Genomic DNA, 17,181 nt, shown 5'->3' with positions numbered 1-17,181 from the left:
ATTAAGCCTATGCTTATTGGCTGATTAATTAGAGCTCTCAGAGACTAAATTAAGCCTATGCGTCTATAAATAGCCTCACTATTGTAAGTACAGTAGCTTTTGGAACAAGTCTTGAGAGCTTTATTTCAATGAAAGTATTCTCGAAGAATTGATATTCTTTCATTCCCTTCAACACCCCCTAGGGCTATCAACCTATCTCTTTCTAAAACCTATCCTAGCCTTAAGGCAGTTTGCATCAAGCCATGTCTAGCAAGACCTGCATTCTCCATATTCTCACCTTAGTCTCCATTTTCTTACCTCTTGCCAAATCTGTTGACTCCAACTTCCCTGCTATTTTCAATTTTGGTGACTCAAATTCTGACACTGGAGAGCTTGTTGCCACCGGGATTGAGACCCTTCTCCCTCCTAATGGACAGAGTTACTTCAAAAAGCCTTCTGGGAGATACTGTGATGGTCGTCTCATCATTGATTTTCTCGGTAATTTCTGTTGCATGATAGCTGTGTTCTTCTAAGATAGTTCTTGACTCCAACTTCCCTGCTATTTTCAATTTTGGTGACTCAAATTCTGACACTGGAGAGCTTGTTGCCACCGGGATTGAGACCCTTCTCCCTCCTAATGGACAGAGTTACTTCAAAAAGCCTTCTGGGAGATACTGTGATGGTCGTCTCATCATTGATTTTCTCGGTAATTTCTGTTGCATGATAGCTGTGTTCTTCTAAGATAGTTCTCCCAACTCTGTTTTCCTCTGTTCTCAAGCTTATTGTCTCCTTGATCACTGAGTGATTTTTACATTCCTTAGCTTTTTTTCTTAATTTTTTTGGTTATAATATTGCAGTAAGATCAATGGACCTGCCATTTCTAAATGCCTATTTGGATTCCATTGGCACACCAAATTTCCGAAAAGGGTGCAACTTTGCAGCTGCAGCATCAGCTATACGTCCAATAACAGGATCTGCCAGCCCATTCTCATTAGGCATTCAGGTGGCTCAGTTTCAAAGACTTAAAGCTCGGGTTCTTGAATTGGAAATGCTACCGAAAGGTATTTGCATGGTTCATCAATGTCTAGGCTTCCAATTTTGAAACTTGCAGTGGCAAAACATATTGTTTCTAGGAAAGAAACATAATGAATATTTTCAGATTAATGAGCATTTTTCTTTCAAACCTTGTGCAGGTAAGAAACTTGGCAAGCACCTCCCAAAAAAAGATTATTTTGAGAAGGGGCTTTACACGTTTGATATAGGCCAGAATGATATTGCCAGTGCATTTTTTTCCAAATCATTGGACCAAATAATTGCTTCAATTCCAGAAATTTTGGCTGAGTTTGAGACAGGAATACAGGTAAGCTTATTGACAATTATCACTTGCTAAACATAAACTGTAAATCAGTGGAGCATTGAATTCTCACCCTATACTGGATGAATTGGATTTTTTTTTTCAGAAACTATACGAGCAAGGTGCTAGAAATTTTTGGATACACAACACGGGTCCTCTCGGATGTTTGCCTCAAAATATTGCCATATTTGGAACTGACAAATCAAAGCTTGATGAGTTTGGATGTGTCAGTCAACATAATCAAGGTGCTAAAGCCTTCAATAAGCAGCTTCTTGCTCTTTCTAAAAAATTAGAAGGCAAATATTCAGATTCAAATTTCGCATACGTGGACATCTTCACTATTAAATACAACCTCATCGCAAATTACTCCCAATATGGTTAGTATTTCTATTCGGAGTACTTTACGGTCCATTTAGTATGAGAGGAGAGAGAGAAAGTAGAGTAGAGTAGATTACATTTGACCTAAATTAGGCTATTTTCAATCAAGTCTACTCGACTCCCCTCCATTTCCCCTCTTTCTCCCCTTCATCCGAACGGGTTATTAGTATTCTTATACTTATTTTAAGTTTAGAAATAGAAGGACAATACATTCTCTTAATTTCTGTAAATCATAATCTTTAATTCAATTGGCATTGTTAAAATACAAATAATTCAGTTAATTTATAATAATGGTACATATGATAAAATACCTACCTGTTTAGTTAGGGTGGTTATCACTTATCAGTTTACCCCCCTAAACTTTTCGAATATTACCTTTTACCCTTTTGTACGTTGGATTAAATTGAAACCTCATGTTTTTATCCAAACTGGCAACCCTGCTTGAGAATGTAATTATTTTGTAATTAAATATGATAGTTTATTTTTTAAAATATTTGTAAAATTATATATTAAAATTAGTTATCTGTAATTAAAGTATTTTTTATAAGAAAATTTCATTTTAGATATATTAAATTATTAATTAAGAAATGCTTTTTTTTTTTCTTTTTTATAACCCTTGACCAAACCTAGCAAGAGCAGGAATTTTTTTTTTTTTTTTTTATAACTAAAATACACAATGTCATATTACTTTCTTTTTTAATTAATGAAAAATTGTGTTCTTTATAAATAAATAATTAGATATATATTCAATTTATTTTTATATTAAAATTTTCATCTACTACTAATTATAGAATATAGAGGAGATTAAGTTTCATGTACTATATGTATAGACAATGTTTTTATTTTTTATTCTTCAGTGATTTTATAGTTAAGTTATAAACATCTAAATTAAATTAGATGCTTTCTCAAAAAAAATAAAAAAAGTAGATGAATATGTAAAATGCAAAGTTATATGTAAAGTTAAAACCACTCAAGATGAATATGTAAAGTCAATCTATTTATATATTTAATATTGTTAAAAAATAAAAAATTTAGAAGTAAAAAATAAATAAGAAAAAGAATGATTATGTGACTAATAATGACATGACAAATTAAGTGGTGCAATTAGAAGCTTAGCAAATTTTATATATTATTATTATTATATAGATAAAGTTCCATGGAAAATGATAACAAAATGAAATAAATCCACTTCCCTTCCAAGGACCCATAATATTATTATTCAACAGTCATGTTTTGTTTCATGGGCAATACACCACTTTCCAATCTTCATTTCTTATAAAATAATAAGATGAATTATTATAGCTATACCTTTTTTTTTAGAAGAACATTATGGTTGTACCTAGACTGCCCCTGTATTCCATTAAGAATCGTTTACAATAATATAGAAAGTACTGACATTTTATTTAGAGCGTTGTACTCATGTTAGATATGAGACACACTTAGAATACTTTTTCACCTCTGATCTAGCTGTGTCCTTTTTTTTTTTTGAAAAAATTGTGGGACATGGGAGGAACACTTATCTTTTACATTTTTTTAGTTTTAATCTTGAAAACTTATCTAGTTATCTTTTATTTATTCTTTTAGATCTTATTTTTGGTTTGTATTCTAATTTCTAAACGAACAAAGTTTAGTTACAAAATTGGTTGTAACCTTAGGTTACAAACGTACTTAATATCTTTTTAGTGGAGGTGAATTTTGACAAATCCACCATTAGATTACATTTTCTTCTTATACCCTCCATGCTCACAAAATTTCTAGAAAATTAAAAATCAATAGTTATGTCATTAATAAATTGTTTAAATTGCAAGTTTTTGTAGTTTAAAATTATGCATAAAATATAAGTTTATAGATCATATAATAAATAATATCCGATTGACACAAAATTTAACACATGTATTAAGAGTATAAAAAACATGCAATTCAACATATAGATTTTCAAAATATGTAGTAATATTTATTTTATTAAGTAAGGTTGTAACCTTAGGCTACAACTAATTTTGTAGCTAAATTTGTTCTTTATAAACATCATATATTAGTCATGAATTTACTTTAGTATTCTTTATTGCTCTTAAATTGATATATGCTTAACATTATAAGAAAAAAATATAAATGCTTAACAATATTTAAAATTTAAAACAAAAATATATTCAATAATTATGAATATTAGAATTTCTGCGATACTTGTGTTCTAAATTTTCAAAAATTGGCATTTCGCCGTGATGTACTCATACTTGTATCCGTGTGGTTCATAGAAAATAATTCTAAATGTAATGAAATTATTGAGGTGGCTTGGTATTAAGCCTCAAGAGAATTTCTTTATGTTATAATCATGATACATTCTTGAAATTTTGGTGATATTGATTTGCAGGATTTGAACACCCTATTAGGGCCTGCTGTGGGTATGGAGGTCCACCATTGAACTATGACAGTCGCATTTCCTGTGGGCAAACTAAGATCTTGAACGGGACCTCGGTCACGGTCAAAGGGTGCTCCGATAGCTCAAAGTATATCAGTTGGGATGGAATTCATTACACTCAGGCTGCAAATATGCATGTCTCATCAGAAATACTCACTGGAAGATACTCTGATCCGCCATTCTTTCAGAATCTCATGTTCTAAACATCTAATATTCTTTTTATTATACTCACCTTATTCTTTTCTTCCCTGATCCATTAACTTCTGTAAGTAATAATCCACTTCTCAGAAGTGGTATTTTTTGTAAACACCGAGTACACTTCATCAAATGACATAGCGATGCATAACTCTCACCTAAAATTTATAGCTTATAATTCAATGCATGGTTTTTATATTTCAATGTTGACTGTAGTTTTTAAAACTGAACTTATTTCAACCTCAAGCATTGGGGTCAGTCAAAATCCATTTCGGGCAAAACAATGCAAACAAAGGAACCTTTCACATGCATGCCATTGCTTTCTTTTTCAGTCTTCCTGACTCAAAGGATACTTCCTCATGTTTGCTTTATGGGATCTTCAACACCATATTGGAGATTGAGTGCACCCTCTCGTGCGTACGCTTGGTCAGACATTAACTTCGATTTCTTTACTTGCCTGGCTATCTTGATAAATATAGTAGAAATATATATGTTTAAAAATAGCAAAGGTTCTGCCTGATTTTGGAGATGTAGCCATAATGGGTCGGGTGGTTCATATTGTGTTTCTTCTCATGGCATTACAGATGGGTCATTCCATATTTGAATTGTATGAAGGCCGTCCAACTTGAAATTCACACATTTATTGGCATCAATGTCTAAGCATTCCATATCGAGAAAGTGAATGTAGATTACTGAAGTTGTTGAACACATATGTTACAATTTAACAATTACAAACAAAAATCTGTTCTTACTTTCTGATTGAGTTTCTCATGAAAACTTTTAACATGATCATTTGTACAACAGCATGTTATACGTTGTTACGAATCTTAAATGAAGTAATTTAATAGAAGAATTTAGTATTGCAAATGGCATTACTTCCTAGAGACATAAGCATAGTATTGTGCCATAGGAACAACAAAGGCAATCACTAACAAACCTCCAACTACAAGAGAGAACTGTCCCCGCTTCTCTTCGGTCTCTTCCTTGGTTTTGAAATTGGATTCACGTTTATTGTCTTTAAACGTAGGTCCACCGGGATCTGGAAGCCCATCAATGGCAGCTACTAGCCTTTTGGCACTGCTATAGACAGCTTCATTGTACTTTTCTTCTGTAGCTAATACTGCAATTACAAATCCAATATTTTGATCACCATAACTGCAATATCTTTTGAAAAAACAGTAGGAAAAATATGCTGCTGCACATCATTGAAGGAAGATCCCAAAAGTTTACTTCTATGGATTCTTTGATTGCACCCTATATCTCCACTATATCATCTGAAGCAGTGGACACCAGTAGCAAGTACATGGAACTTTTGGACAGATATTCATCCACAATAAAAACTAATTGTAACTTTATCTGAACAAAATAAAATTGAAAATCAAAATCATACTGTATTCTTTTAATTTAAATCTGGCTGTGACTATTATGTCAATTTCTTAATGTCTACCCAATGTATGAATTAGAATAGGAGGCTAGAACGTCTCTAAACATAACATTACAATGTGGGAAAACTGGTGTTAGAATTTTTAGAGAAACGATTATTTAGATATGGTGTTTGTGTTTCAGTAAGCAGTGTTTATGTCTGTAACAGAGTAGCCTTTATAACAATTGCAGACCAAAAATGAAATTTTGTAGCATCATCTCCTAAAACGTGGGGAGTTTACTTGGCCAAGTCTTGGGTCAAAAGTACTCTTGTTAGGTGTGACAAAGAACAGAGAAAAAACTCAATTCCATGGTTAAGCTTTGCTAAACATAAAATGGAAATTTATAGATCTGGATTCTGCTCTTTATTTTTCAATTTCCTCAAGGCTGGTGTAATTTTCTTTGGCTTGTTGTGGCAAGCAGTTGGTATACTCTATCGAAATCTTATATCTAATCTGGATCTCCATATTGAGGGATTCCTGCTAATAATCCTCAAGGTCCTAGTGGATGTTTTCCTGCTCTTAAACAAAAACAGAAGGATCTCGCTTTAAGCATAAGCAGAAAATAGAATGTGTACGTATCTTCCTAGTTTCATGATAGGACACATCAAATGTGAGGGCCAACCACCATCATTTCTATGAAGTTTTCACAAACTCAAATTTAGTAAAATTAGCTCGAATTGGATGGCTTGAAGATGTCTTAGAAAATTGAAGAGGCCTCCATCTAGAAAGCACCCAATTCTAGCATGTTTTGAAGAGGCCTTAGAAAATTGAATCTGGCCCCTGCATTATAAGCTCATTACTACTCTTTTGGACAATAGAAAGTTAGTAGAGAAACTCCATCAAGCACAAGAGAAGATTTTGGATCATTGGATGGTTTCATATAGTGCCACTTTGATGAAATTTTAAGACGAGACCATCTTCCTCAAAGTAGTAAAAATAAGCTTAACATAGCCAAAAAAAACTCCAAAATCAGAAGTTGCAGCAGGCCAAGTACCCTTGTAGGTAAAAGGGGTTGTCCATGCTTTCATTATTGTTTGGCATAGCAGGGAGAAATTTCCAGTGATAACGTTTGTCCCAAGTGTTAAGAGCATTTTCTAACAACATTTAAGTGATGAAAGAGCATCTCAGACTGCGCTATGAAACTCTGATATGATGCAATCTTTGACCCGGTTAAGTTATATGCCAATTATTCTGGTAAATCCTAGCCACATCGGGTGGACCACTATAATGTGGGTTCTCCAGGTTGTATGCAGATTACTATTTTGTAATTTATAGTTCCATTAGTAAAACCCTTTAATTTTCTTTGCCTATAAAGTATTTCTGTACTATCTGAATTCTATTTTTTTCCCCATGGCTTATGCAAAGCATTTTTTTTCAACCAAAATTGTACGTTGTTTAGATTGCACATAATTAGAACCATTGTCCTCACACAGAAGAAGTCGCAGATAAAAGTGGAATTATCATATGCCAATTTAAAGAATGAGATTGAGAACTAAATTCAAGGTTACCAGGAAGGTTTTCTGATACAGTGGCATCAAGAATATTTTCTCCAACAGCTTGGACAAATGCAGGTCCACCTGTTATTGCCCCTTCCTTTTGACTGGTAACAAGCACCACTATGCCCTTATCATTCCCCTCTTCAACTGAGGGATACCAACGCTCCAAAACTTGGTCAGCATACTCAAAAGCATCAGCTTTGCTCTGCAACCAAATTTTACACCTTTTAAATCCAAAATAAATATCTCAGTACACTTGTGGTCTTGAAAATCATAACTTTGCCGTAAATTTTTAAAACTTAATACAAATTATTAACCATTATCATTGTTTATTAATATGTAAAAAAGAAATAAGGCTCTAAACCTTAGATCTCCAAGCACTTGAATGAGCCTAATAGGATTATATTGCACAGTTAAGTTATCAATTATCAAGAAAGGAACACAGGCTTGAATCTAAGGTTTAAGATTTTCTTGAAAACCAAACAAAAGTCGGTGAATTAATATAATTTAGATAACTAATCAATCCATTTGTTTATATCATCAAAATGGTGTTTCAGAAAGAGTCAAATTCACGCTACACTCAACAAGCAAATATATAGAATCAAAGACTTTTTAGTTATGGAAAGAACTTACAGTAAGCTTTCTAACAGTGACGAAGTTAATGTGGAAGTTCTTCCTTGACTCTAAATCAGTCAACAACCTTTTCAAGTCCGACCTTGTCACTCGACTAAGCACACCTGCATCATCAACTACATATGTTTCTTTAGGTGGCCCCTCATTAATTACATCAAACTCAGAAGCTAGTGCATTGCCACTAGACAAAAGTGGGCTAAAGTTGAGTGCTAGAGTGAGAGCTAGAGCTGCTAGTCCTTGTTGGGCATAAGAAAACCAGCTTGTGGGTATTGGTAAAGATGGCTTTAGTGATTGGAGTTGGTGTTTTTTGAGGCTAGAAGTAATAGGTTTGGTGAGAGAAAGAGAGTTTGATTTGGGTTGGAGAGAGGACACAAGGGTCTTTGGAGATGAAGGTTTGGGGTTGAAGAGAGGGGATAGAGAGCGAGGGGAGAGAATGGTTTCCATGGGAGAAAGCAAGGAGGTTCACAAATGTTGAAGCATGAAGGGAAAGGAGAGAGAGAGAGAGAGAGAGAGAGAGAGAGAGAGAGACAGATAGTGGCTTTGCTATATCTTTCTTTTTCTGTTTTCTTTTTTCTGGTTTGGAATTTTGGGTGGTTTGGATTTATTTGTGTTGGATTGGCTGGGTGAATTTGAAAGAGGATAACGTCTATTAGCCACGGAAGCCAAAATAAAAGGTCATTTTGGTCCATGTGAGTTACATCTATTTTCCTGGTATTGGTTCAGGTGGCAGACAACAAATTTTTTTAAAATTTTATTTTTGATCTACTGTTAGTTTTACAATGGCACAGAGGAATTTGAACCTAGATGTTTTTGGAATATCAGGAACTGTCAATCAATTGATTTATGAGATCCATGGACATCAAACAACAAATAATTTGAGGTGGTATCTAATTGTACATGAGTCATGTTAAAAGATGTTAGGACAATTATTAATAAACTATTTTAGACAATTTTTATTACCTATTTTATATAGGGAAAAAAAAAAACTAGAATTAAGTAGTTAATTATATTTATAATTTTATGAGTAAAATAGACCTAGAATTATTTGCTTTATTTATAGAGAAGTGAATCAAGCAGTTGATTTTATGGATATATTAGAATTAACCTTCACCAACATTTAAATATAAAATTTCAAGTTCTTTATGGATTTGTACCCAATTTCATTTAATTATATTTGTGATAAAACCTATAAGAGACTTTGTATAATTTTTCCAACCTAGAAAAAAAGAAAGTGATAAATGATAATCTAATCTTTACACTGAGCTGCAGGAGAATTCCTATGATATTTTTTAATCAATTCTTTTGTATAACATTATTTCAATATGGTTTTATTGTTAACATCATTTTTATTGTGCAATCGAGAGAGAGATAATAATTACATCATCAATACATCAATTGATTTTTTGGTATTGGTGGGATTCAAATTANTCTGTTTTCATAACTCTGTTTCCAACATTCAATTCTCTAATTTTTTAGTTATAAGTTATGGAAACTGAAAACACATTTTGGCTGTTTAACACATTTTGGCTGTTTTCAGTTTCCAATTCTTATAACTCAATGACATTTTTGAAATTAAACACACATAAGGGACCCACTCAGCCGCACCTTTTGACCAAAACAACTTTTTTTTCTTTCTTTCTTCTCCTAGGTTTGGTCTCCCCGTGTTCTTCCTCTCTTTTTTTTTTTTTTTTTCCCCTTTCTTCTCCTAAGTTCGTTCTCCCTTTTTTTTTTTTTTTTTTTCCCTTTCTTCTCCTAGGTTCGGTCTCCCCTGTTCTTCCTTTTTTTTTTTTTTTTTTTTCCTTTTCCTGGGTTTGGTCTCCTTGGTGTTCTTCCCTTTTTTCTTTTTTCTTTTTCTTCTTCTTCTTTCACTGGGTTCGGTGATCTGGGTATCTTTTTTTTTTGCTTTCTTCTTTCTCTGGGTTCGGGCGATTTGAACTTTTTTTTTCCCTTTCTTCTTTCACTGGTTCGAGTTTGTGGGTACTGAGGAAAAAAAAAAAAAAAAAAAAACTGCACCAGTGACAGGTATGGGGCCCACAAATAGTGTAAAAAATATTGAATGATGAAAATTGAATGATGGTGCCAAACAGCCTTGGTATTTTAGAGTGATGAGTGATGAGTAATGAGTGATGAGTGATGGAAATTGAGTGACGAAAATTGAGTGATGAAAAATGTGAAGCCAAATAGCCTCTGAACTTTCTGATTATGCAGTTGGATGACTTCAATGTTATTTTGTGTGATGAATTTTTTTTTTGTGGCATCAAAGGCAGCCTTGTTGCCATTCATTGGTGGGCAATGGGTGGGCAAATCGGCATGAGCAAATGGGCAGGAGCAGGTGGTACTGACCCACACTGGTGGTACTGGTACATGACATTAACTGTAATTTTAAATATCTATAAATGAAAAAGGAAATTAGGATGCTGGCATTTTCAACTTTGCTAATCATCTTAAAGCACTTTAATTGGCGGGCTCTTGTTAAACTAAGTCACATCTCTTCTGCATTCATTAATATAACAAAGGCAAGTCACAGTTCAAGTCAAAAATCCCCCCACAAACATGCACAAAGAATCGAAGGGATTGTACAATCAAAATTTCAGATAAACTTTGAAGAGAAATTACCTTATACAATCTCAAAAATGGTAAAAGTTCCCTCAAATCAGCATTTTTTCAATAAACTCTAATGCTATATGCTTAAGCTGCATAAAAGTGAAGAAAAGATGCTAGACAGTTAACCATTAACTAGCTAAGCAGTCCCAGAATCATCTGAACAATGAAAGAGGCAGGAGAGATTGATTCAAAGAATGGCACATCGAATCCAAGAAAAATTTTGTGTCCCATCTGAAATGTAGCTGCATAGTATGAACAATGAGAACATTGTGAAGGCAGGAAAAGTAAGAATGAGCAAAACAAGAAAGTGTTGGTGCATTTTAATATTAATTATAAATAAATTGTTAAATTCTTATCAAGTTATGTCACACATTGTGGCTTCGTCACATAAAATGAGCCCTAACACATTTTTTTCCCTCTGTTTCGTTCTCAACACCATGGTCCCCAAGGCCCAAGTTCAACCAATAACTTAGCTCTCAAAATACCAACAGCTGAAAATAAAAGGCTAGATCTTGAGTCCAAGACTATAGCCTTATGCTGAAAAGTTGGCCCATGATCATTTAAGTATCTCACTTTAGTTCACTGACCTGAAATATTTTGCTGCAAGCGCCAATTGCTTGAGGTTATGACCATTCCCAGTCAGAAAGATGAAAGGTAATATGATTGCATAAACATAAAAAGAACATGAAACATGAATTTTTGTTTTGAATTTTCATTTTTCACCAGACATGAAACATGGCAATGATGTCTAGGTAATTAGTTGAAGCTAAGCCTTCTCTTTTTCTTTGCAATTCATTTGGCAATAATGGACAAATAATAAACTGCATACAATTCATTTTCCTTTATTCAACAAATTTAACAGGATATTTTAGGAGAGTCATAGCTACAGATACCTGCTATTTGAATTTTTGGTGGTTTGACTACAGGACTGTTAGTGATATAGCAGCAGAACGAAGCATCACACCATCATCCTCCCATTTAGAACGTGGGGCAGTTGCTCCAGCAATAATTGCCTACGTATGAAAGGCAGAAATTGATTTACTTGATGAAATCATTAGACATCACAATAAAAACAAAATCACCAGCATCATGGTTTTCTTGTGCAAATCAAAATCCTAATTTTTATCAGAAGGTTCTTGGGCCTTTCAGTAGAATTCTATTGAGTTGATCAACTAATGGGCTATAGGCACTTACAATATCCATTACAGGAACAAAAGCCTGGTATGTACTGGCTATATTTTTTACAAACAAGCATTCTATCACTGAAAAGAAATAGTTACAAACCTTTCCACTGTTAACAGCAGCCATTAATGCTACATGCTGTTCATCTCTACCAAATTCATAGAAGTAATAAGTCCTGAAACAAGTATTTGAACACCAAACATTAGGAAATAAAAGTTCCAAATATTACATGCAAAGGCTTACAAGAAATAGTGGCTATATTTTTACATCCTGACCACTCTAAAATTCGTGGAGATACCGATAGGAAATGGATAGTTGAGTCTTAACGTAACCCAATTAAAAATCTGAGCAAATTAGATCCTCTTATTGCTCATAACTTTAGGTGTGGAAAGGTGATAGAACTCGTCCTACATCAAGAATTTATTCTTCCACCATTATATAATAATAATAATAAAAAAAAGTTTAATTCTCCTTTTTGGCCCAACTTCTACTCTGATAGTATTAGATACCAATATTTTCTAACAGCCTGCCATCAACTCAGAAAATAAACTCACCTGAAACCTTCCTCTTCCTTTATTTTAATAGTTCTTGCAGAGTACAAAGTTGAACCACCTGCCATGCAGCATGACTAGCATTCAGAACCAAAACCAGAAAGAGCAGAGGAAGACATGTTGACTGTAGGTAGTGGACAGGTAAAAGAATTCAGAGCATTATTACCTGGAACAAAAATTTTTGCTGCCTCCTTCAAAGAACCTAAGTCAGTAACATCCTTGGCCTGTTCAAGTTAGGAAAGATAAGGTATGCTTCACAAGGAGTTTACTATGGGAAGTCATAGATGGAACTAAGAAGAATCTTATAATTTGAAAGCCCGATAGACCATAAATGATGGTCTCAATTCCAAGTCATTAAGATATAATTGCCAAATTCTGGACTTGCAGACATAATGTGTAACTAGGGAAGCTAAAATGGAATTCAAATTATACTTGTCACTAATGGTGAGTTCATTCCTTTTGTTTCTACACAAAATATATATAACTGAAAAAAGCCACCTCAAACTTTTTTTGGATCCATCAAGCACTTTAAGACTGGTTGTAGGTGGACTATATCAATTACAAGGAAAATAAACAATACAAGAAGTCATACCACTTGAGCTATTAAATGGAATTCAAATTATACTTGTCATTAATGGTGAGTACATTCCTTTTGTTTCTACGCAAAATATATATAACTGAAAAAAGCCACCTCAAACTTTTTTTGGATCCATCAAGCACTACTTCGTCCATTCCTATTTAAGACTGGTTGTAGGTGGGCTATATCAATTACAAGGAAAATAAATAATACAAGAAGTCATACCACTTGAGCTATTATAGCAATAAAGTTCTATAAGTAAACATATGTCATATATAGAGAATTGAAATTTCATAACTGTTACTGCACATACCTCCAAGAAGGTGATCTTCAGTTGATTGGATGGGCGAATGACAATGCTCAAAACTTCAGATCTGTGTCAACCAATGACACAAATAAAAATCAAATATCAATGTAGAATACATTTCTAGTACATCTGGTCATGTTTGAATCTCATGCTTTCCCTCTTTTATATTTTCATTGTTCTATCTCATACCTTGATGCTTATATTTCGAGTAATACTACCCAACTTTCACAAAAATTAACTTTTACTATTCTACTAGAGGAAATCAAGCATGTCCAAATAAACAGTATATAAGATATAGACGTAAAAATTCTGATGCATTTTATCCAAATTAAAAAAATAGAAAAATAAACAAAACCATCAAAAGGGAACTTAAACAAATTATGTACCCATCTGGAGATGAAAATCTTGCTGCAAAAGTCTTTGGCTTTGCTTTATCTCCGTATAGAGACAATCCAGCATTGTAATCCTAAACATTGAGCTTCAAATTCAGTTGATTGGGAATTTTTATATCTTGCAAAACAATAATTAGAGCAGTGTACTCTCAAAACTCAAACAAAATATCAACTTCAATAAAATTTGAAAAAAAAAAAAAAAAAATCTACTTTTGAAACTTCAATATCCAAAGCCTTGTACAGAAAGAAAGATCATTTGATGGTGCTTGCAGATAGAAATTGTATATAAAGAACATCCAAAGCATTCATGGTAACAAAGATAAACATCTAAATTTATTTCAGACAAGCCAAAATTGAATGAGAGTCTCATAACATTGAGGTAGAAATGAATGAGTTGTTCATTTAGCAACCAATGAATACAAACCAAAACAGCTGCCTATGGTGTTGATTTCCTAATCAAGATCCACCTCAATTTTATTTACAGCTCATACAACCCTTATACCATGCAAGTCCTACAATCAAATGGACAAGAATGAAATTTTTAGCAATCTAAAATTCATATTATTTTGGGCTAATTGTACTTTTCCCCCCTTAACTATGGTCCAACTGCAATGTACCCCCTAAACTTCAAAACTGAGCAATATCCCCTTTAACTATTAGTAAAAGAAATTTACCCCATGCAATTAGAATTTCCATAAAATTTAACGAAATGTCAAAATTCTTCAAAAACATGTCTGACAGAAACTTGAGTTTTCCGTTAATTTTAATATTTAGTAGAAATTCTAACAATCTATTGTAATTCAAGGTGGGACATTGCTAAGTTTTGAAGAGTAATGAACCCAAACTGAGGGCAACAAGTCCAGCCCAACCCAACTAAGGACGTGTGAAGATACCAAAGTAATGCATTCATAAGATCAAGAACAAAGACCAAGACAATCCCAAGAATAGTTTGCTAGTTCGTTACAAGTTGTTGTACAATTAGTAAGTTGGTTAAAGAGACAACCTTAGACTTTTCATGATACTTGTTTTGTAAGATCCTTAGTATAAATACAAGGAGTCGCATAACAATTCTCATTAGCTAACATTGATGCAAATTCCTCTACTTTCTCTCTAGGCTCTCTTCTTAATCCCTTTTCTTCTTCTTTAGGAGGGTCACTACCTCGAACATAGTCGATTCCTTACTTTCCAATATACTTTCACATTATAATCACTCATTTCCCTTTCCAAACTTTTAGACCACAAAAAGGCTCATTACATGAAGTTAGGAAGACTTAGCAATTGTAACATATTTAAGGAGAAAAGTGCAATTTTCCCTTTAAAAGAAGAAAAATTTACCACTGATCTCTTTTGAGTACCAGACTAATCCAGGTAAAAATCATGAATATGAAGAAGCACTGAACCTAGCCCTTGGGTTTAACTTCATAATATTTCACAAGGGTTTTCTCAACCTATTATCACCATTGAAGATTTTAAATTTCCTTAAGCTGCAACTATTTTGAATGCAAGAACACAAAAAGAAAGACAAATAAGAAGAAAGTGTTGTATTGTATACCTCAGGCTCCGTGATGTCCTCAAATTGTGGAGGGACCCGAATGGCAAAACCACTACCATAGAACTGGAACCAAGACTTGGTGTTTGCGATGCCCAAAAGAGCCGACTTCGGAGGCTGTGAAGGTTCAGCTGAAGAATGGGCAATTGGGTATGGTGGGGTTAAGGATATGATGCAAAGTGAAGCTGTTTTGAGGAGAAAGAGTCTCTTAGAAGAGGTGTTTGTGGGGAATGGTGGGTTTGGGAGTGGGGAGAGTGATGGGTTTATGGGGAAGGTTTGGTGGGTGTGGAGATAGGGAGAGGAGAATGGCCATGAGAGAATGAGGATGGTTTTCATGGCTGGTTAAAATTGGAGGGAGAGAGAGGGAGATAATGTGGGACTCACATAGGGGTAGTAGTACTTCATTAGTTTTTGTATGTTTCAGGGAGGGTACTTTGGAAATTTGCCAAAATTATGGGTGGTTTTGGTCATTTCAATACCACACATGGTCATGTTTTTTTTTTTTTTTTAATATTTATTTTCAAAAAACTTTTTTTTTTTTTTAATAACTAAGTTGAGAGATGATAAATTTGAGACTTGAATTTCTCTTTTATATAAGCTTAAGAAAGAAAGTGTAGCTTATGAAAAATTTGCAAGAACTTGAGTGCAGAGAATGTAAACGCTACTGAATTGAGTGATGTGTTGTTCTCTCTCTCTCTCTCTCTCTCTCTCTCTCTATATATATATATATATATATATCATTTGGATTTAAAACTATTCAACTTATGATGAAGACCCTTTACTAATTGGATTAACTGAAAGTCTAAAACCCACCATACTTTAGTGAAACCATTTAATAGCAAAATAGGGCTTTTTGTTATGGTGAAAATAGATTAAAACATATCTGGACACATTAAACTTTTTTACTATAATTTTGTGGTCGTAAGTCGTAACTTTTTAAAATAAAAGGCTTATACTTTATTGTATTCTTGTTCTTATTTGGTTTGATTTTTTTAAAACTTATTTAGTCAATTTGACTATGTTCAAAACTGTACATTTTTAAATTTATTATAGACAAATAAAAAAAATAAAAAATAAAAACAGAGTGTAATGTTAACGACACAAAATTTTCACATTGTTTTTTATAATTAGATAATATTTCACGCGATACGCGGATTACATTACAATTTTATTTGAAATTATTTTTATGTATATTAAGACCTACATATAATACTTATTTTGTTGTAAAATATTTATATTTGCCCACAAAATTGTTAAATACTTTAAAACTTGATTTTCTTAATTTATATTTTATTGAAAAAATTTGTATAACACTATAAGACTATAACATATTATAATATATGCCATTAAAAGTAGATTTTATTTTTTAAACTGATTAAATGATTTTGAAATCTATAAATAAAAATTTAAAGCATAAAATACTTTTATATTCTAAAATTACATAAATTTAAAAACACTTCCTCAACCACTCTATTCTCACAACTAAATATGGAGATCTCAATCATAAATACCCAATTCATTATTTTAATGAAATTAAGGAAATCATTTGTAAGTATCAGCATAAAGAGAACGTGATTAAACAAAGAGAAATTGGCTAAAAATACATCCATTTATCATTAAAAAAAAAAAAAAGGGCTTTTGTATCCTTAAAAAACGGAAAATACTTTGAAATCATCATCGATTTTTGTTTTTATCACTATAGCTCATACCGCACAAAATAGCAGTAAAAAACCTACCAAGAAACCTATAAATTATGAGTTCTAAAACACACACAAAATAAAAATAAAAAGCTAACTTCATAAATAATCAATTAAAATGTTTCTTTTTCTTTAGTTCTAAAACAAAATATATTTATAACTTTTCTAAACCAAAATCTCAGACAACCAAAGACTCAAAGCGAATCACAACCTTCACAAAATCCACAACATCCGACTTCAACATCAAAACCGTAAGCCGCCATCACTGGATAAAAAAAATGCGAGCCCTCTTCCTTGGTCATATTATACTCATAAAAATCTTAATCAAATGGTACCACAACGTTGGAATTGTGTAGTTGTTGGGTGTTGTTGAAAGACTGAAGGTAAATGACATCATTTTTTGTCTGAGTGTATTTGAGATGGGATGACATGAAGTGTCGTGGACAA

At 33.0% G+C, this 17,181-nt stretch overlaps 3 protein-coding genes across 4 annotated transcripts; 1 reads left to right on the top strand and 2 right to left on the bottom strand.

The window, feature by feature from the left end:
- Positions 1-180: 180 nt before the first annotated feature.
- Positions 181-4,436, top strand: LOC112009834 (GDSL esterase/lipase At1g54790). Its single transcript, XM_065766639.1, is given in 6 exon segments — positions 181-499; positions 501-685; positions 837-1,040; positions 1,173-1,339; positions 1,440-1,710; positions 4,080-4,436. Coding segments are annotated over 6 exon segments (1,335 nt in total). The 5' UTR covers positions 181-242; the 3' UTR covers positions 4,331-4,436.
- A 556-nt stretch (positions 4,437-4,992) lies between these two features.
- LOC112009827 (UPF0603 protein At1g54780, chloroplastic) lies at positions 4,993-8,458 on the bottom strand. The gene is made up of 3 exons (XM_024042167.2): positions 7,876-8,458; positions 7,255-7,447; positions 4,993-5,442 (listed from the first exon to the last, which is right to left on the bottom strand). Exons 1-3 carry the CDS (start codon positions 8,317-8,319, stop codon positions 5,195-5,197), a joined length of 885 nt encoding a protein of 294 aa, XP_023897935.2. The 5' UTR covers positions 8,320-8,458; the 3' UTR covers positions 4,993-5,194.
- Positions 8,459-10,344: 1,886 nt separating this feature from the next.
- On the bottom strand, positions 10,345-15,413 carry LOC112009829 (uncharacterized). Of its 2 annotated transcripts, none has more exons than XM_024042171.2 (8): positions 15,041-15,413; positions 13,483-13,562; positions 13,103-13,163; positions 12,379-12,436; positions 12,216-12,273; positions 11,764-11,836; positions 11,373-11,492; positions 10,345-11,079 (listed from the first exon to the last, which is right to left on the bottom strand). In XM_024042171.2, exons 1-7 carry the CDS (start codon positions 15,371-15,373, stop codon positions 11,400-11,402), a joined length of 756 nt encoding a protein of 251 aa, XP_023897939.2. In that variant the 5' UTR covers positions 15,374-15,413; the 3' UTR covers positions 10,345-11,079; positions 11,373-11,399. The 2 variants fall into 2 exon arrangements, with proteins under 2 accessions (XP_023897939.2, XP_023897938.2); XM_024042170.2 differs by having other exon boundaries at positions 10,345-10,721.
- Positions 15,414-17,181: the final 1,768 nt, after the last annotated feature.

This window comes from Quercus suber, unplaced genomic scaffold, assembly GCF_002906115.3.
Source record: "Quercus suber isolate HL8 unplaced genomic scaffold, Cork oak 2.0 scaffold_727, whole genome shotgun sequence".
In the NCBI taxonomy this organism is placed as follows: domain Eukaryota; kingdom Viridiplantae; phylum Streptophyta; class Magnoliopsida; order Fagales; family Fagaceae; genus Quercus; species Quercus suber.
Note: the sequence above shows the minus strand (reverse complement) of the source record. Positions and strands in the feature narration are given on the sequence as shown.

What these genes read in the sequence shown, in the direction of transcription:
- LOC112009827 (XM_024042167.2), bottom strand. Translation starts at nt 8,319, where the DNA reads ATGGAAACCATTCTCTCCCCTCGCTCTCTATCCCCTCTCTTCAACCCC. An exon ending in TCACTGTTAGAAAGCTTACT is followed by an intron (nt 7,448 to 7,875) that starts GTAAGTTCTTTC and finishes ATTTGGTTGCAG; the next exon opens with AGCAAAGCTGATGCTTTTGA. An exon ending in TGTATCAGAAAACCTTCCTG is followed by an intron (nt 5,443 to 7,254) that starts GTAACCTTGAAT and finishes TTGTAATTGCAG; the next exon opens with TATTAGCTACAGAAGAAAAG.
- LOC112009829 (XM_024042171.2), bottom strand. Translation starts at nt 15,373, where the DNA reads ATGAAAACCATCCTCATTCTCTCATGGCCATTCTCCTCTCCCTATCTC. An exon ending in AGATTTTCATCTCCAGATGG is followed by an intron (nt 13,164 to 13,482) that starts GTACATAATTTG and finishes TGGTTGACACAG; the next exon opens with ATCTGAAGTTTTGAGCATTG. An exon ending in CTGCTGTTAACAGTGGAAAG is followed by an intron (nt 11,493 to 11,763) that starts GTTTGTAACTAT and finishes TTTCATACGTAG; the next exon opens with GCAATTATTGCTGGAGCAAC.